The following is a 20390-nucleotide window of genomic DNA, read 5'->3' as shown; positions in this document are numbered from 1 at the left end:
CCTGCCCCCTACCTCCCACCCACCCCACTCTCCACCTCGGGATGTGGGGGGTATCATATTCGACTCTTTATTACTATTTTATAGATGATTTTTTCACTCTAGTTTGAACATTTTAGGACATCACAAAATTAAGAATACTTCATTCAAATAAGAAACAAATGACACTTTGGGCGACTGAAACTCCCTAAAGAGGGTGTCTCACAGTTCTCCGCCCCCGCCCCCATGATGCAGGGACCTACTTATATTTTTCAAAAAGGTTTGGTGGCAAAGGGATCCAAAGGGATAGCATTTACTAAAACCCAGGGCATGGGATCCTAGGTTTTCTGACTTTCAAGTATGGTATTTCAACTTAACAAGGAGGCAGCTTAATCTATTAATAAATAAATAGGCAAGATACTTACTGATTTTTAAATATTTTATTTGGTCTATTCCAACTTGCGGTCCTTCTGGAGAGACTGAGTCACATTCTGGGCAGGAGGGAGACATTCTACTTAAAGGATGTCTTTTATTTAATGGCTTAGGAGAAACGTTATTTGGCCCTCTCTGCCATTGTATCTCTGGGAGGCAAAAGTTAGCTTCGCCTCTCCACTCCATTTTCCCATCTCCCCGCCCCTCAGGGAGATACAATTGGAAGCAGCAGACCTAGAGAACCCGTGAGCAGTGAGATTACATCCTGAGTCCGTTCCTTTGAACCATGTTGAATGGAACCCATGAGCTAAAATAGTCTAGGCAATACTGTACCTTTGATGAATGATTTATTATATATTATTTTTACTTTGGTATTTTCCCAAGTTCCATCAAATTGTTTTGTAATCAATTACGTTTACTAATCGTCCTTATTCCTCCTCCAGTCTATAACCCACGTGGGCCCAGGGAAGACGAGGTCCATATAAGAAGTTTCTGGCATCGCTACAGATACCGTGGCAGGATGGTCACTCGGCTCGGTCTAGAGATCAGCCGGGGATGATCTAAGAGAGGAGGTAGAAAGTGTTCGGGTACGACCATCCTCAGATCCTTCCCCACCCCCACTCCCGTCGCTTTACCCCTGGTCGGGACGTCCCTGGACCCCTCGCAATTGGATGCACTCTGGCCCGGAGCTAACAGACGCTCTACGCCAGGCGCGTCGACCAAACGTTCTCAGGGGACCGAGTACGCAGGCCAAGCGCAAACTTTCTGCAAGTGGAACTTGGGCACCCGGGGGGAAACCCGCAAGCAGAGCTACTGGAGAGTGAGGGGGGGGGGGGCGCGAAGTGAAAGCGCAGGCGGTCTCGAGCACGGGGGCGGTTCCCCGCTGGGCCCAGAGCCTGAACCGGAGCCAATCGCGCAGCCGAGACAGCTGCCAATCACACGGTTCCCTCCAATCCCACCCGTGCCATTTCCAAAAACTCGGTCCCACTGTGCAGCTCAAATGTGGTGTTCACTCTGCCAATCGCTGGAGGATAGAAAGGGGACAAGAATAAGCAGTTAGGAGGCCAGGACACAAGAAGTTAAAGAGCGCCTAATATATACATGTTTTTGAAGGCGGGCAGAGGGGAAAAAAGTGTCCCCAGCGAGGGTCTATGGGCCTGATTGTATAGTTATGATGGAGCCCCCTTTGAGCAAGAGGAACCCGCCAGCGCTGAGATTAGTGGATTTGGCAACGGCTCAGGCCCAACAGCTTCAGAATATGACAGGATTCCCGGTGCTGGCCGGCCCGCCCGCCCACTCCCAACTCCGCGCCGTCGCCGCGCATCTCCACCCGCGGGACCCAGACACTGACCCCGGCGCGGCCAGCACTGCGCTCGGACCCGAGCACATGGCACAGGCCAGTGGGCACGGCCCCAGCCCTCCCTCTCAGGCGCTCCAGGGACAGCCCCAGGCTCCCGCGCCCGCCGCCCGCTCCGCGGCCTCAGGGTCGCACCCGGGCTCCCGAACCCACCCCGACGGCGGGGGCAGCGGTGGCGCGCAGGCCTCAGCGCCCCCGCCTCCAGCCCCTCCTCTTCCTCCCTCCCAGTCCCCCTCTCCCCCTTCCCCGCCTCCTCCTTCTGCCCTCTCGGGCTACGCCGCCACCAACAGTGGCGGCGGCGGCAGCAGCGGCAAAGGCCACAGCAGGGACTTCGTCCTCCGGAGGGACCTTTCCGCCACGGCCCCCGCGGCGGCCATGCACGGGGCCCCGCTCGGAGGGGAGCAGCGGTCCGGCAGCAGCTCCCCCCAGCATCCGACCCCGCCTCCCCACCCAGCCGGGATGTTCATCTCGGCCAGCGGCACCTACGCGGGCCGGGACGGTGGCGGCCCCGCGCTCTTTCCCGCGCTGCACGACTCTCCAGGGGCTCCCGGCGGCCACCCGCTCAACGGCCAGATGCGCCTGGGGCTGGCGGCCGCTGCTGCGGCTGCGGCCGAGCTGTACGGCCGCGCGGAGCCACCCTTCGCTCCGCGCTCAGGGGACGCGCACTACGGAGCGGTGGCGGCCGCCGCGGCCGCTGCCTTGCACGGCTACGGAGCCGTGAACTTAAACCTGAACCTGGCTGCGGCCGCGGCGGCTGCGGCGGCCGCGGGGCCCGGGCCCCACCTGCAGCACCATGCGCCGCCCCCGGCGCCACCGCCAGCGCCCGCGCCGCACCCGCACCACCCCCACCTCCCGGGGGCGGCCGGGGCCTTCCTGCGCTACATGCGGCAGCCAATCAAGCGGGAGCTCATCTGCAAGTGGCTGGACCCGGAGGAGCTGGCCGGGCCGCCGCCCGCGGTCAGCGGCGCCAAGCCCTGCTCCAAAACTTTCGGCACCATGCACGAGCTGGTGAACCACGTCACTGTGGAGCACGTGGGCGGCCCGGAGCAGAGCAGCCACGTCTGCTTCTGGGAGGACTGTCCGCGCGAAGGCAAGCCCTTCAAGGCCAAGTACAAGCTCATCAACCACATCCGCGTGCACACCGGCGAGAAGCCCTTCCCCTGCCCGTTCCCGGGCTGCGGCAAGGTCTTCGCGCGCTCCGAGAACCTCAAGATCCACAAGCGCACTCATACAGGTGGGTGTTTGTCCCCGGCCGCGCCGCCGCCGCCACCGCCTGCGACGCCTCCTCGCCGCTGCTTCGCCTTCTGCTCGCTTTCATTTTTCCCTCCTTCTGCTGCTTCTCCACATACGTATAACCCGGACATGTGACTTCTTTTTTTTTTCTCTCCCCCTCCCCCCTTTTTTTTCTATGAATAAGTAATTCGATAGCACACACAGGCTCCGCGCTGGCCTCTCTCTTGGCGGAGTCTCCAGCGCGCCCGCAGCCCCTCCGCCGGGACCGGCAAAGCGCTCCAGCCGCCACCGCCTCCGCCGCCGCCCGGGAGCAGCAGCAGCAGCAGCAGGAAGGCGCCCAGGACGGTCGGCAGCCCCCACGCGCCCAGCCCCGGGAGGTCCCGAGGCCCATGGGGAAGGGACCTTTGACTGGGGTCTCCCGATGGCACCTTCCTTCCTCACGGGACGCAGGTCTCGAGCGACCGCTGCGTTGCCGAAATACGGCATGGGAGGGGCGCGTGGGATTTGCTGCGGTTTGGGGGCTGATCAGTGCGGTCTCACCCGGGAATCAGGGGTCCCGGTGCCACCGGGTCCGCTTGAGGAAGGCCTGAGGGAGAGAGTACAGCACCCTGGGACCTTAGGAGGTATCCAGCCATTCACACGCTCTTCACGGGAGCGCATCTTACACCAGTTCACACATTTCCGACCTCGTGCACACACTCCTGTGACACCACGACCTTCCTCATCCGCACACTCTCACTCAACACTTCATTTACATGCCCTCACACACGTTCCGCCGGCCCTGCCTAGAGTGTGTTGGGGCACTGGAGAAGTTGGCTTTTGTCCTTTTAAAGAAGGTTTTAGCACCAGTGAGGGTGGGTTCCTGGGTCGGTAAGGCCTAACCCTCTGTGGAACTTGGGGAAAACTCTCAACACCGTGAGGATCCTCCTATTGTAACCCACGTCGTGGCTCTGGTGTGGAAGGCTGGGGCGTGGGACAGTATAGGGACGGATCCTGCGGCCCTTGTAGAATGCACAACCGTGCCAAGCAAAGCGCTGTGGAGCGCGGGTGTAGTCGAGATTTATATGAGAGACAATATTACTCCTCCGAGGACACTTAGGTAACCCGAGTTTACATTCAATAATCATTTGACTGATTTATCTGTGCATCTGGGACGAAGAGGCAGCCCCAGACATGGGCCCTTATGTAGGACCTACCGGCCTGAGGTCTTTACGAGAGCATCCTGGTTAGCAGCCCCAGGCCTTGCTTTTGTGGCCCTACACCTTGCAGGCGTCCCTGTGACCCGCAGGACCCGGAGGAGGATAGGACTGTCCAGAAGTACATTTTCCCTCGAGGCCTTTTTTTTTCCCCTTCCCTTTCCGTAACTGGGATCAATTCTCCTTAATGACTTTTCCAAACGGAAACTTCCCACGAGACTCTCGTAAAAACAACCAGGCCAGCTAAGGCAGCAGAATGCAAAACACTTGCCCCACGCAGCCAGGGCTAAAGGGAACTTAAAATGCTGCGCAGGAGGTTTTGGGCGCTCTCCACTTTCCCAGGCTTCGACGCAAGTGGACCTTAACCTGGAGGCTACTGGCAGCTGACCAAGAAGAAACTGACTGACAGATTCCCATCATGGCTTTTGGGTTCCCACAGGATAGGTTGCCCTCTGACCCTTTCCGTGGCAGCAAGTGATGGGATTTTCTTGCTGGTTCCACGTAGTAGGGATGATTACATCGCTTGTTCCTACTCCCAGAGGCGGCATGGACCCTTGCAGGTGGAGCTGGTGGGGCGCCCCTCCAGAGGGACTGATACTGGCACCGCCAGATTCGGTGCTTAGCCAGCGGACTACTGTTTGGCAGTCCCAGGGTTTTCTGAGCCAATGGCATTGTATCGAGAGATAGACCATCTCTACTTCCTTTCCTCCCTGCCATACTGCCTTCCCTTGTGGGGTTATCTGGGATCCCAGAACAGATGGATCAAAGGACTAATCCCCAGACCACTCCTGAAGGCCTGTTTCCTGACCCACGTGCCCTACAGCTGCATTTATAACCTGTGTCTGGCCGGTGTCTAGAGGGAGTTGGCAAGATCTAGGCGATATTCACAGGCTCTTTGCTACAAGCACCAAGTCTCCAAAACTCTGCATAGTTCAATTTTGACATGACCCCTCTGTCAGCGTCTGTAACGGAAACACTGGGGTCGCCCAGCCCTTCTGGTTAGACACTCCCTGGCCCCTAAGCAACATTGGCTGTTAAATTGTATCTAACTTCTTTTTCTTCCTCTCTCCGGCCCCTGTTCTTTATTCGCTCCCCTCTTTCTTGCTTTCCACCCACATCTCCTTCACTGAGTCCTGCTTCTTTTTCTCCAGTGGAATGGAGGAACCAGCAATATTCAACACTTGCTTTTCCCAATCCAGATATGTAGGCTGCTCAGAAAAATGAGAATTTTGAAAAGTAGTGTATTTGCTTAGAATGCATAAAACCACTTAAGCCTTCATATTGAAGGGCTGATTTTATGTGTATATATACAGGACATGTATATAAATATATAACACATAGTAAATATTTAAAAGATGCTCTGTTAAATAAGGCTTACCTTGAACTTGTAATACAGAAATCCTGACAAATCCATGTTTTGATAGGAAGGGATTAATTAATCTGCAGAGAATTTTTAAAGGTTGTGATTATCATTGTGAGCTGTGTATCTCGTCGACTGGTGGGTTAATGTAGGAGGTACATTTCAAGAATAACTAATTTCCTTTTTAAACAGTATTCTGGAAAGTTATATTTTAGGCACCTAAATACTTTCAGCTGTATTATACTCTGGCATTAAAGCAGTTACCATTGGTGGAATATGAAAGAAAAAAGACCTCATTGAAATATTGGTATGAAGAAAATAAGATAATTACCCACAGAGGTTTATCTATTGTTATGCCTTTTGAAATATATTATCCAAAACAAAGAACATTTCCCTACGTTCTAGGTCAGAGCAGCTGCTGGTGTTTTGTTTTGTTTTTTAATCCTCTCAGTAGAAAAAAAAATAGTATTAAAAACAGTATTATGGGATGACTTATCAGTTTGGGGCCTGAATACATCAAGCTCATAGATACTGAGGTCAGAGGGAAGCTCAATTATAATCTGACCTGTTGTCATCTTCTCTTTTTCATAAACACCAAAGTGGTGGCTAAATTTCCCTAGTTACAGCTTACTAAACAGTGTTACTTCCTGGACATGTGGCCTTATGTTTAAGGAGTTGTGTTCTTGGGGCTGATGGGAAAATTTTAAAAAGGTGGTAGGTCAAAGGACCTCTTTTTTTTTTATGGTTTTGATTATTAAGGAGTGAAGAAAACTGTCAGGGTAGGTGTCTTTAGGGTACAGGGTAGAGGCAGTGTGAACTAGTGTCTGCTCACACACAGTTATAGGGGTAGTTGGTGGAACACAGACACCAATGGCCTGGCCTCTGCCCAGCCAACTTTGTAAAATCTCAGGATAAGATTGTGTGTTCACAGGTGTCATTATTTCTGAAGAGAGAAGTGTGTTTAGTTTTTCTCCTTTCGTTTCTCACCAGTGAATCTAGGGAGAGTCTCAATAATATGCCATTATCATCTCTCCATGCCCCCAAGCTACTGTAAATTAGTATATATGTTTGTGTGTGTTTTTCTTTTTCTATGATTCTCATTTATAACCATTGTTTTGGAAATATAGTTTCATTGGTGTTTATCTTAACAGGGAATCTTCCACTTGTGTTCAGACCTTAAGGGAGTGTGTGTGTGTGTGTGTGTGTGTGTGTGTGTGTGTGTGTGTGGCATGGAAGGCCTTGGTGGCTTTCAGAGGCACATCCTGGACTTTACTTCAGATTTCACTCTGACCCCTCTGGTGCTCCCCAAATCCAAGCAAAGCCTCCAGGCCAGTGGACACAGCCCAGTCCTGGCAGTGTCTGGAATACTGCAACTAGGAATAAAGCTGGGAGTTGCTCTTGGGGGAAGGGGGACAGGGATGTACCCCTAGCTCTGTTCTAAGATTGCATCACATGAGAGGTCTCTGGAAAGCCATTGTTAACCTTTCCTGTGTTTCGTTACAGGGGAAAAGCCTTTCAAATGTGAATTTGATGGTTGCGACAGGAAGTTTGCCAACAGCAGTGATCGAAAGAAGCACTCCCATGTCCACACCAGCGACAAGCCGTACTACTGTAAGATTCGAGGCTGTGATAAATCCTATACCCACCCGAGCTCTCTGAGGAAGCACATGAAGATCCACTGCAAGTCCCCCCCACCTTCTCCAGGAGCCCTTGGTTACTCATCAGTGGGGACTCCAGTGGGTGACACTTTGTCCCCTGTGCTGGACCCAACCAGGAGTCGATCCAGCACTCTGTCCCCTCAGGTGACCAACCTCAATGAGTGGTACGTTTGCCAGGCCAGTGGGGCCCCCAGCCACCTCCACACACCTTCCAGCAACGGAACCACCTCTGAGTCTGAAGACGAGGAAATGTACGGGAATCCTGAAGTCGTGCGGACGATACATTAGAATGGTTATTAATAAGTGATAGTAAGTGGGAGCCCTTGGACCACATCCTAACCTGAGACAATGCCGAGCCTGAGACAAGCTGGTGACTCAGACTTGCAACCGGGTCTAATTAGCCCTATTTATTCAGTATGAAACCCTATGGTGTTTATACATTTAATTAATTTAATTAAGATATTTTGTTTTTTTTTTCTTTCTCCTAAAAAAAAAAACACAAATGAAAAAGAAAACAGGACTGGAGGTGCATTCAGTGCTAGAGTGCTTGCCTGGCATGCCTGAGGCCCTGGGTTCAATCTCTAGCACACACACACAAAAAGAAGTAATAGCAAACCAATAAAAAGCAACCAAGCTGGACTTATCCATTGCAGTAGGACAGACATGGAGGCAGAGTCTAGCGGGGGAAAATTAGTGGAGAAATTGAGATATACACTGCCAATACGGTGTGTGTGTGTGTGTGTGTCTGTGTGTCTGTGTGTGTGTGTGTGTGTGGAGTATACTATTAAGCAAGAGAAAAAAGAACATTAAGTCAGACCTTAACACATCAACCAGGCCCTCTCCATGCCCCAGAGTGCCTCTCAGATGCCTTTGACACCATAATGAGGGCTTTTGAGCCCTCTCCTAGAGACCTAATTCTGCAAAGGCCTCTTGATTGTAAAACACACACTTGCTGCATTGACAACAGATCCTGGACTGTGCCTGTATCCAAAAGTCTTTGTATAAAAAAACAAACAAACAAAACTTTAATTTTTAATATTTATCATTTTAATTCCTGTGCTTTTATTACCAATCTCACCGTGACATGATATTTTTATACAGGATTGTTCCTTCAGTATCTTTCCTTGCATGATTTCAAAAAAAATGAAACAGAAAAACAAGCTAAGTACAGTCACCTTGATACATCTCCCTCTGTCATGCACTGTGATTGTTCAAGCAGGAATAGAGGATAGGAGCTGCTGAGACAGACTACTGGGAAACTGTGATCTTTTGTAAACTAGAAGTAATCCAAGTGCTTTCTTTTCCCTCTGCTGGGCTGTGTTTCGTTTTTAAACTGGGAATTTCAGATGCTGCCTCTGGCTGTGTCCTAACCTGTTGGGTAATAAGTCATGAGTTATGTTTTGACCACGAGTTTTTTGGGGGTGCCAGCATGCATAGTTAAGGCTGAGGAGGTGTTAAGTTGCATCCTGCCTATTTTTTTAAAGCTTTTTTTTCTTTTCTCTGAACAGGCCAACTATCTTTTCATACTACCGTATCAACCTTTTTTAAAAGTTATTGTTAATGCATTTTTCCACCTGTGCCATGAGCACTAAATCCTCTTCCATCTGAAAGTGACAATGTGAAGTATATGATTTACATTACAAGAGGAGGAGTTCCTATACGTGTTAAGTTTTTTAAAGGGTTTATAGTTACCACCAAACACTGATGAATGTGTGACCTTTGCCAGAGCTGTCAGGCCAGGATACAAAGGGTCAAGGACCTAGGACAATAACTCTTGGTCAGTTTGTGTTCAGTTGGTACAACACATCTCCTGTGCAAACTGTAGCCCAGCAGAAACATCACACACATATACTAAAGAGCAGTAATTTACCCTCAGAGACCTTAAAGACATTCCCCTCCCCAGGATTTGTAGAAATCTGTTTTGTGTGCTGTGAGTGGTTGATGTAGTCTCGTCATTGTTAATAAGTGTCTGTGAATACTTTTTATTTGTACAGGTTTTTTAATTAATTTATTTTTAAAGATCCTTTTCTTTTTCTGGAAGAGTTCAAAGCACACCAAAGAAATATATTATACATTTTGGTGAAAGATTGTCATTTATGACCCATGGTTTATTTAAGAAAAAAAAGAAATGGAAAGTGGGAAAATATAAAATATATTTTTAAGCTTACTTGAATGGACAAGGTAATGTGAAAACCCAAACTCTTCCTGCATGTCGTTTTGCCTCGTGTTGATGAGATTATAGTTTATAGAGATATTACTAGGACAATGCATGGTGCTGTTATGTGGACACCTTTCAATGTTGTCTTCAGATTGTTACAGTAAATACAACACATGCAGACCCTCCTTGACAAAGAGAAAGACCTACAACTTGAATATAAAATAATTCTACATTTTAAAAGTTTTTGATTTTTTTCTCCCTGTTATTCAGTTTCAAAGTCCTTTAAATTGGAAAAAATAAGGTATGAACTTGGGTGGGATAACTTATGTACTGTAAATTTGTTAGGACAAAATATTCCTGATGTATGAGTTGTTTTATTTATACAACTTTTCCCATGGTAGTTTGCACTATTCTTTACCATGCTACAGGTTTATTTATTATGAAACAAAAGAATGTGTATTTTATGTATTTTGCCATGCATAGGTTAACTCTGCCACAGATTTATTGGTTCCTCATGCACCGAAAAATAAAAACCTTAAAGTGTGTATGTCCATTAGAAAGAAGGCAAGAGTGGTGGTTGGATGACAAATGTAATAAAGGTATTCTTCCTATGGATTGCTCCATTTTACCCAGTGACAATATCTCTGTCATTCTTTTAAAACAGAACAGTCCCTATGGTAGTGAACAGTGCCCTTCCCTGGTCTCTTATCACCTTATGAAGGGGTGGGGAGAGGAAGCAGTATGGCTTACTTACAGTTTAATCTAGAGCAGTGGTCCTCAACCTTCCTAATGCTGTGACCCTTTAAAATAGTTCTTATGTTGTGGTGACCTCCAACCACAAAATTATTTTCATTGCTACTTCGTAACTGTAGTGTTGCTACTGTTATGAATCAAAATGTAAATATCTGTGTTTTCTGTTGGTCTTGGCAACCCAGGTAAAAGGGTTATTCAGCCCCAAAGGGGTCACAACCCACAGGTTGAAAACTACTGATCTAGAAATCCCCAGAAGTCTACGGAAACAAATTCCTGCAGGTTACAAGTACAGTTGCACAGACCTCGGTGCCAGTTCCTTCTGTGAGTGAGAAACTTTCAGACATGAGGGAGGTGACAGCAAACTGCTCAGGAACGGTTTATAATTGTGGAATGAAATTGACCAGTGGATACCACATCAGCTCATAGCAGGTCATGGGGCTAGGGTGAGGAGAAGATCAAATTACAATTTTAGTTTATTTTGGAGGTGTAACTTGAGCTCAGCATTTTAGGGCAGGTGTTAGGCAATTCTTTCATGGCGATAAAATATTCCAGCAGCTCAAATTGATATGTTTGGCAATGCATGCTAGCAAGCCTGGCTGTTTACTTGTTTCTGTGTTCACTACTTACTACAAAACAGATAAAAGGCAAGTATTTAAAAAACAATTGGTAATCACATCAATAAGCCTTTCTCCAAAAGGTTATAGTGGCTTTTCAAAGTCAGGCCTGTTAAACGTAGGAAAGGTGAAACAGGTTGCCAAGAGTTGTTTTAAGCCTGATGACAATAGCCAGCACACGAATGGGAAAACTTACAGCTCTCTAATGAAGTTTCTTCTGAAAAGAAGGGGGACACAAAGCCACCAAGACATGAATCATTCATGGGAAATATAAAAGATAAAAGATATCTGACAGAGAGCAGAGCCTTGTATAGAGTGTATAAAACAAGTTTCCCCTTCTTATTTTCTGCTTTAAAACGCACAATCTCCCACTCCCAGCGTCCTCTGTCCAGTCTATAGAGTTAAAATTGACCACTGCTCGTCCTGAGCCACTTCAAAGTAATTTAGTCCAGAACGGAAGGCTTGGCGCTTGGACAATCTTCATGGTGTGTTAAGATTTCTATGGCAATTGGCAAGCAAGACGTTCCCATCTGAATATGTCTCAAAGAAAGCCACTTACTGACACTAAGTTGGCTATCATCAAAGACTTCATCTTCCCTCTGCAGAAAAAAAAAAAAAAAGCGTGGCCTTTGCAAACGCTAAATCGGCTACCTTTGTTTTCCAGGCCAGGAGGCTCTTCAAACACACGGTTCTTCCTCGTTTATATATTTCTCCTATTCAGATGTTCTTTAGTAAAACGAATGCCAGGAAAGGCTAAGGTGCTTAGAAAGAGCTTACAGGGTGGGAATTATATTCTCTTGAGTTGGAGGTGGCCACACAAGTGCCCTGGCCCTGGGGCCTGAAAACCTTGCGAGCTGGGTCCAACTGTCTGCCCACTGAATATTTAGATTACAGTCTCGTAATTGATATATTTCATTTTTGTGGGAGCTTTTGGAGTCTTGGGCTTTTCTGAGTCATCTGGGTCTGCGGTGTGGGTTGAAGAGGGTGTCTGGCCACCACTATGCTTAGGTCCCAGTTTGGTTAGGAACTACGTCAGAGGAGGGGCAGGAGAGAGGGTGGCATTTGCCAAGTGGCCACCTTAAATCAGAGGAAAGGAAACCAACCCATCACTAGGCAGACAAAACAACCCACAGACTTTAAGAATCCATCCATCTGCCAGTGGTTTACCCACACACCACCCGTGACCTCAGGGACCTTCCAGGTCTGGAAGGACAGAGGAGAACCTCAGAGAAAGCACCCTGGGGTGGCCAGCACACTTCCCCTCCCTGTGAACAAAACCTCTTAGAGACCTCACGCCCACGCAGGAACATCTCAGAGCACACATTCACACACCACCTAAGAGTCTAATCAGGCGGGGAGAAGTTCAAAGGCATGTTCTTTGAAATTCAAACTAGAGTTTTTATGGTACATCCACAGAGAGAGTCAGAATCGCTATGGCAATGGGCAGGGCCAGGAGAGTCGCTGGCAGGCTGTCCACAGCAATTTGAGACACTCTATTAAGATACAGTTGCAGTGACCCTTACTTTCATGACCAGTTAGTTCAGTCAATTCTCACCTCATCAGAAACACATGGGCAAAGATTATAAATATATGATATATATGTGCATATCATATATATTAGCTTTTTTGTTGTTAACGATGATTCCCCTATAGAACCTCCTGGCTTGAAAGAAAGGAAAAAGAATGGAGAGAGGAGAGAAAGCACAGTGGGGGTGGGGGTAGTGATGTCACAGGGTAGGGGGGGAGAGGCAGGGGCGCCTGATCCCCAGTACCTCTTCGTTCTTTCCCCACCTAAGCACTTTTATTTGCAGAGCGATTGTTCTTTGTTTATTTAATACAAGTACTGTGTGAATAGTGAAAAATAAACACGATGAAAAATAACCCAACAGATGATTCCTCGGAGTGAAAAAGCCCGGACTTAATAAAAGTGCGAGGCAGTCACCGCTCAATGAGAAACGCTTTGAAGTGGAACTTATTATAAGAGGGATACTTCAGGGTTGCCTTAACGACGCCGCTGAATCGAAAGCGCTCGCCTTTGTCAGCGATTTGTTCTCCTTTGCTGGGGTGCCCAGAGAAATTACTTACATGGGCTGCCTTAACATGCGGCCTGCAAATCAGTAACTTTGCAGCTCAGACTTGCAGACGCCACTGGGCCACCGACAAAAAGAAGTCAGAGGGGAAATGCACCAACCTTTCAGGCCGTGGCTCTGGGGATGGGGCTCATGGGCCGCGTTGGGACGGCAGATAAGAAGTTGTTTTACAACCAGGCCCCCCAACTCTAGTTCCCTGTCCCTCACTGGGAGCAGGTCCTGGGGCCTCTGTCCTTAGGTGATCCAGGCTCCTGCGGCTCCCGGGCCCTCCAGCGAGGGGCGCTCTTGGGTACGCGGGCCCAGCTCTGTATTTTCCCAGCAGTAAGGACCATATTTAATAAGGGTCGTTTATCACCCAGGCGCTTTGAAGGGTCGCCTCCAGCCCTGTGCCCATTAGAAAGGCGGAGGTGACATTTAAACTCAGTTTTCAAGGATGGCGGGGGGATTTCATTGAAAAGGCAAACTCGTTTGTCTTAGGAGCCTGGAAACAACCCCCTTCTCCCTCCTTTTGACCACATGGCATAACTCAAAAACAATAGTTCAAAAGTGAAATGGCATCGTGGTGTTCACTGGGAGACAGGCCCCCATCTAGCACCAGAGAAAGGGGTAGTCCTGAAGACAATGTGCTTTTTGTGTCCAACTCTGTCACGAGGATTGTGCTGTTTGCTTTGGAGGCTGCGCCTGTTATACTGGCCTGAAAGTGCTTGTGTTAAACAAGAGTTATGAGTCATCCAAAACAACAAACATTTTGATTTTCTTTGCCTAAAGGGCTTTCCCTGGCTATGGGCACCGTGAAAAAATAATGTCCTTGCTGAGAAAGGAGCACCAGTAGTTGCATTACAAGCGGGCGCGTTAAATATTGAATGACACAGGGCAGGAGCTTGTCGAGGGGCACTCAGCCTTAAAGTCTTCCTTCAACTTTGTCTTCGGTGGCTGCTGAACTATTTAAGATGGTATTAATTAAGGCAACTGCGGAGGCTGTGGAGCCGCCCGGCCCCTGGGCCACGCTCTGTCAATGGGCCTGTGTCCCCAGGCTCTGCTTACGGGTTGGTTGAAATGTCACTTCTCATTTGCAGGCTGAAGAGAAGTGACCATCCCATAGTGAGGGCCTCGGGAACGTAGTCAGCAGCTGTGGTTAAAAGAGTTTAGGGTCTGGAGTGAAGGGAGGTGAGACAAAATCCAAACAGCTGTTCAGAAAGGGAATGAGGGTGAACCCCGTGCCCTCTTTGGGCACAAGAGCCACTTAGGTCTCGCAGGGCTTGGATACCCTCACTTTTTAATCCTTCCTGTGTGGGAAAAATTAAAACATCAGCCTTGAAAAAAAAAATCCAGTAACTATTTTGCCTCCTATAAAGAAAGACATATGCTTGGTGCAAACAGGTTTCTTAACTAGGGCTTCCTGCTCCCTCTCTGTCCCTTTAACAGGTCACAAACAAATAAAGGCCACAGCACCCCAACCAAGGTTCTGCAGGTGGAGAAACCGAGGTCTCAAGTGAAGCTGTGAAACCATCTCCACCAGTGTTCTCTGAGGAATGAAGGCTGAGACCAAAGGCCCAAACAGAAGCCATACCCAAACCCAAAGAGAAAGCTATTTCAGCGTTTGGAAATTTCAAGAAAGGAGAAAAGAAAAAAAAGGGGGAGAGGAAAGAAGACCATGGCCAACTAACTGTGATATAAATGAATCCATGCTTTAAGAATAGGTTGACTACGGCTTCTCAATGAAGAGAGACAAGAGTTGGCTGGCTGGAGAGGCCAAGGCAAGCAGGCAGATGGATTTTTGCAGCCTGAAGCACCCTCCTCCTTCCTCCCTGTCTCAGGGTGTGGAGTCCCATCTGGGCTCAGGCCTTCCCTTTCAGGGCAAGGCCCCTGACAGGTGGAAGGATGAGGTCGTTCTTTCCTCTCTGGGCCTGAATGATTTGGACTCTTGCTGTCGGTCAGAGGCGCTCAGTATCCTTAACTGGAGATCTATTTGCAGTGTTTGATTTTTCCATCTCGGATGTGCTCCCTCCATCCACTCCGAGGTCTCTGTCTGACCTTTTAGATAAGGAAGGTCACATTTCCCACCAAGAGCCCCTGCTGTAAAAACCAGAAGGAGCCTGTACCCTTTCACCTCTAGACGGGCTGTGTTCTGAGGAAAGGGAGAGAACGGGAGAATTTAATCGCCCTAAAAAGCAGGCGTAGGCCCTCCAATGCTTTGGAAAGTGCAGGTAACACTGGGGCAAGGGTCTGTTTGATTGGGTCAGGGCGAGGGTGGGGTAGAGGTGCTTCCTGCACAAAACTCAGGACCGAGGCTGCTAGGCCTGAGCTCCTATCCCAGTGACTTTTTTTTTTCACTTTTACTCATTTTCCTACTTTGGTCTCTCTACCTCTATATCGTTTTTATAAAACAGGTCCCAAGGCCGGGTAAGGAAAGAAAGAAAAAAGGTAGCCTTTTGACCTGAAACACACCCAAGCACAACTCACACACACCCGCCAGCCTCGCCCCCCTTCAGTGCACTGGGCACTCACTTGGGTTCCAGGCGCCGTGCCAAAAGCGCGCGGGCACCCTGCATGGCACTCTGGCTGAAGTTCCTGAAAGAAGTGGCGGGGGTGGGGTAAGGAAGGAGGGGTGGGCGGCAGTGCAGGCAGCCGACTGCTGGCGGAGTGTACAAGTTCTGTGCTCAACTTCGCCGCTCTTAAAGAGACCCGGGATCCCTCTGGAGAGGCCCTCGGGAGCTGGCGGCGGGGCTGGGAGAGGCGTGGGTAAGCTGGTCGGCGCGGGGTGCGGGCGGTGGGACACGAGGGCGCGGCAGGAGGAGGGCGCGAGGGTGCCCGCGGCCAGCCTTGCGCTCGGAGAAAGTCAGCCCGGAGCAGCTGTGACTTCACCTATTAGCCCCGATGTCTTTCGGAGGAGCCTGGTGGAGTTAAACAGCCCACAATGGGCGCTCTGGGGCGCCTCCAGCCTGACCTCCACCCGGGTTTAATAGTTTCATAGGAACGTCATTAAATCAATTACTTAGTGAGCACATCATCATTTATTTGTAATTAGCAGCGAGGAGCGCGTTCTCTCCCCCAGCCCGCGGCCCGGGTCCCAGCGGGGTTGGCGAGTTGTGCAAGCACTTTTGTTTGCTTGAGTGTTGACTCCCGGCATTATTCGGCCGGGGTAATCTTTACATCTTAATCTAGCATTCAGGGAGCGAAGGGAAAACAAACAGGGTGCAGGCCGGAGGCCAGCCCTGCATTCCCAGCCTTGTCCCATAATTCAGCCTTTGCAGGATGCGCGGGCCACACTTCTGCAGCCTCCTCTCCTCTCCCAGGGCGCAGGAAGAGGAAGGAGGTAGACCAGGGGAACCCGAGAGGATAGTGGCCACGGGAGAGGAGAATCAGAGGCCTGCAAAGAGAGTACAAAAGGAAATAGACTGAACTTGTGCACGTGTGCTGGCGGCGCTGGAGGGGGAACCCGTGCGTGTGTGCACATGTGCTTGTGAGTGTGCGCACAGGTTGTGTGTGGCATTCTATGCAACTGGGCACAGAGAGATGGGACTGAGAGCCAGAGCCAGAGGTAGAGCCTGGCAGTACTTGGAGACAGCTCGCTGGGTGTCGCCGTAGCAAAAGTGCTATGATTTGGAGGCTGCAGCCCCAGTCGCAGCTTGGTCACGGCTTCCAAATAAAGTGGGGGTAAGGTTAGCGAAGACAGGGGATGATGCTATGAAAGTCAGGCCAGAACCTACGCGTGCGAAGAGAGAGGCCCAGTGTGGAGTCGTGTTTCCTTTCACTACACACAGCAACTCTGGCCAAGCACAGTGCGCGTCTAAGCAGTTCCGGCTGCTAGAGCCAGGATGGTGAGCGACATGCCCCTGCATCCTTGCTGTAGTCCAGCACTCGGATCCAAGTTGGATCGCTCAACTTCTGTAGGGGATTCCAGCTCAGGAAATGGAGGAGGCCCCGGGAGCCAGGGGTCATTGATAATCGGGCTGGATTCCCAAAGTGTGAATAACCATAGTTAAGGAAAGGCCCCTAGGCACACACACTTTATCCCTACAGCTATCTGGGAGAGGGCTTCCAGAAGACATGGTGTCCAGTGGCCTCTGGGCATCTTTCTGGCCAGTTATCTAGGTACTGTCCTCGGGTATGTGAGTTTTCTGGATTTCTACACTAGTGGACTGGTTCGTTTAGGATGCTGTGTGGGACAGCTGTTGTCCTGACCAGCGATGTTTCAGAAATTGGAGAGCACTTACTCTGATGGGCTCAAGGACAGCCTAGGCTTCAAGGGTGACCGGGGTCATTCTGGAACAAGGGTACAGAAGAGTGAGTGCACTCTGGGCCTTTCTGCTCTGCTAGCTGTCTGGGTAGTCATCTGTGTGAGACAGTTAATATTCTCGGCACAATGGCTCACCTTGCTAGAGACCACGTTCTGAACACTCTAGTCCAAGAGCCATGACAAAGTTTTGGCTCCTAGGGCTCCTATCTCAGTTTTCCTCACCTGGCTTTCCCTCCTTTCCTCCGCTTTCATACTTCTGTTCCTCTTACCATTTTTTTTCCTTTCCTTTCCCTTTCTTTTCAAAGTTGACTCAGATCATTTTGCTCTCCACCTCAGACCCTCTGGAATTCTTTGTTTGCTGGACACAGCATGAGCAAAGGCCAGGGGGCTGCTGGGATCCTGTTTCAAACGGGCTTTCCTCCAGTCTCCTTGGATGGCTGAGATTTACTGACATTTACTGGACTACTGAGGATCAACCTGTTATCTGGGAACCCAACTCAACCTGGGAAACAAAAATCCATCCAGCTGTCAATCATCTGGAAGAAGCAGGTTTTAAAATATAAAGAGCGTGTTTTCGCTTTGCACGCTTCTCCACTCAGATGGGTCTAGACCTAAGTACTGTGGCCAGACTTCCAGAATTACCAGAAAAGATAAGTGGACAGCAAAACAGGATTTTCTTGAAATTCCCTAGAACTCCAACATGGCAACACAAAGTCTCCAAGTAGATTGTACATACTTCTGCTCCAGTGTGTGGAACATGTTGGAGTGTAAAATGTACATATCAAGGCACACACATGCATGCACATGCATGCACGCACACACACACACGCATGCACACACACACACACACACACACACACACTGATAGTATATGTAAGTCAAATTGTTGGAGTAGTAAGATCAGGAGTTCAAGGGTAGCTGGGACTACCTGAATCCTTGTCTCTAAAAATAAGAATAAAAAATAAAAAATAAAGGAGAAGGTCATTCTGTACAACCTAGGCTAACCTTAAATGAGAGATCTTCCTATGTCCGGCACCCAGGAGCTGGGATTGTGGGGGTGTGCTTCTGTGACCCTCTGGAAACATATATATATATATATATATAATATTTTATGTTCATTAGTGTTTGCCTGCATATATGTCTGTGTAAGGGTGTCAGAAGCCCTGGAACTGGAGTTACAGACAGGTGTGAACTGCCATGTGGGTGCTGGGAACTGAACCCAGGTCCTCTGGAAGAGCAGTCAGTGTTCTTAACTGTTGAGGCATCTCTCCAGCATCAACCCTCCACACACACCCACACCTTTTTAAAGATTGGGTTTCATGTATTCCAGGTTGGCCTCAAAATGACCATGTTAGGGCAACCTCGAACTTAGGATTCTTTGCCTTCAGACATCCACGAACACTTCTGGCTCATTAGTCCCTGGGGATTGAATTTAGGACTTAATGCTTGGATGGCAAGGATGATGATGAGGATGAGGATGATTATCCTTTACTCTTCTTCTTTTCCTTCTTCTTCTTCCTCCTCTTTTTGGTTTTTTGGGACAGGGTTTCTCTCTGTAGCTTTGGAGCCTGTTCTGGAATTTGCTCTGTAGACCAGGCTGACCTCAAACTCACCCAGGTCTACCTCCTTCTGCCTCTCAAGTGCTGGGATCAAAGATGTGTGTCACCACTGCCCAGCACTGCCCAGCACTGCCCAGCAAGGAAGGCAAGGATTCTAATGACCAAGCTACAAACCAGCTCCAAGAAACTGTTGGTTTTTTTGTTTGTTTTGTTTGTTTGTTTTTTGTTGTTTGTTTAATTCTAACCTTACAGAAGAGCAGGGCCCACACATTCTGGATCTGACTAGATTTAGGATAGCCTTGAATGAAGCAAGACTGAAAAAGACTACATCTAAAATTAAATTAAAATGTAATTCACCCTTAGTTTGTCTTTCTACTTTCCACCCCCTCTCCAGCCTCCTACACTGTTTAATAAAGCAGCGTCCTTTGGGGAAAGGAAGGTAAATCTGGGGAGCATTTTACAAGCTGGCAGTGATTGGTTTAGAAAATCTGATGCTGCCTGTGAGGTTTCCTTGGTGACAGTCACATTGTGAATCTCTCTCTTTGGGATCCAAGTCCTACAGTGTCGAACCTGTGGTCCAGCTCTCTTCTGTGACATTCTAGTCTGACTCCACTTTTATGGAGCAACCCTGTGCTGTCCCACCGAGTGGCCCCATCAGTGGGAGCCCTGTCAGCATCTTTCAATCCTTCCACATTTCCCTTGGGTCCTTACCATTGGGTCCCTCGGTCTCCAAACAATGAGGTATCATATTGACAGACTGTCATTTCTTCCAGAGGCTTATAGTCACCGGCTTTGGATCTCATCCTCCTGCCTAGTTCAGAGTACAGTTGGTATTGACATCTTTTAAAGTTCAAAGCCAGGCCAACACTTGCACAACTGGACCCAAGATTCTAGGTGATGTGGTTTTGGTTAATGACATATACACAAAGGTTTAGGGATAGTCAATCTTCTCTATGGATGGGGGCAAATCTTTGGCTTATTTGGTTATTACATCAACTAATCTTAAGGGGCCAGGATTAAGAAACCTGAAGCCAGAGAAATAACTGACCTGCGATGATGAGAAACTTCTAGATGGGCCCAGGCCTCAGACCCTGAGGTTTCAGTGACTCCCTACTTAAACCTGCGGGGAGGAATGAAGAACAGCTCCAGGAAAGCAGCTGCAGGAAAACCTTTGCTCTTGAGCTGAGGCTATCTATCCCTCCCTCCCTACTCTCCCTCCTACCGCAGCATCAACACTAGGTTCTTTGTCAATCTTTTATATTTATTCTAAGAAATCAGGGCACTGGAATGGTCCAGAGACTTTGGAAATGTGTCTTCAAAGAGCTCAGGGTCTTCACTTCCGCAAGGAGACTGCAGTATGTGTGTTCAACATCCTTCTCCAATTGAGTGGAGCAGGAAAGTTGGGAAAACACATCATAAAAAGGGTCATTTGGTTCCTTAAATTATTTTTGAGATTGCAATGAGGTTTTATTTATTCATTAAGGTTTTATTTCTGTTTTTATTTCTGTGTATATATGGGGGGGGGATGTGCACCTGGGGGATGCTCTCAGAGGTCACAGGCAACAGATCTCCCTAGAACTGGAGTAACACACTGTGTGTGTGTGTGTGTGTGTGTGTGTGTAAATAAATACACATTAGCATTTACTTGTTTGTTGTGTGTGAACCTGTATCTAGACATGCGTGCCTTAGTGTGGGGAAATCAGAGCACAATTTGTTTACTTCCATTGTGTGGGTTCTGGGGCTCCAGCTTGGGTCATCAGGTAC

The 20390-nt window shown here is 48.7% G+C and overlaps 2 protein-coding genes and 1 long non-coding RNA gene across 4 annotated transcripts in view; 2 read left to right on the top strand and 1 right to left on the bottom strand.

Annotated features, from left to right (window-relative positions):
• Positions 1-1437: 1437 nt before the first annotated feature.
• Positions 1438-9998, top strand: Zic5 (Zic family zinc finger 5). Its single transcript, XM_087912333.1, has 2 exons — positions 1438-2999; positions 7058-9998. Exons 1-2 carry the CDS (start codon positions 1580-1582, stop codon positions 7498-7500), a joined length of 1863 nt encoding a protein of 620 aa, XP_087768459.1. The 5' UTR covers positions 1438-1579; the 3' UTR covers positions 7501-9998.
• Positions 8446-20390, bottom strand: part of Clybl (citramalyl-CoA lyase) — a 285431-nt gene continuing 273486 nt past the window's right edge. The window contains exon 8 of the mRNA XM_085698178.2: positions 8446-8583. Coding sequence (XP_085554304.1) covers positions 8461-8583 — 123 coding nt within the window. The 3' untranslated portion in view covers positions 8446-8460. The remainder of the gene's footprint in view (positions 8584-20390) is intronic.
• The window catches only part of LOC125392126 (uncharacterized), a 100729-nt gene continuing 95785 nt past the window's right edge, over positions 15447-20390 (top strand). For both annotated transcript variants that reach the window (XR_015004711.2, XR_015004709.2), the window contains exon 1: positions 15447-15569. This is a non-coding gene — a long non-coding RNA (uncharacterized LOC125392126). The remainder of the gene's footprint in view (positions 15570-20390) is intronic.

Source organism: Myodes glareolus, chromosome 12 (assembly GCF_982192425.1).
Source record: "Myodes glareolus chromosome 12, mMyoGla1.1, whole genome shotgun sequence".
In the NCBI taxonomy this organism is placed as follows: domain Eukaryota; kingdom Metazoa; phylum Chordata; class Mammalia; order Rodentia; family Cricetidae; genus Myodes; species Myodes glareolus.
Note: the sequence above shows the minus strand (reverse complement) of the source record. Positions and strands in the feature narration are given on the sequence as shown.

Excerpts from the sequence above, each read along its gene's own strand:
- Zic5 (XM_087912333.1), top strand. The coding sequence starts at position 1,580 with ATGATGGAGCCCCCTTTGAGCAAGAGGAACCCGCCAGCGCTGAGATTA. Across the intron at positions 3,000-7,057 it reads CCACAAGCGCACTCATACAG|GGGAAAAGCCTTTCAAATGT; the intron begins GTGGGTGTTTGT and ends GTTTCGTTACAG.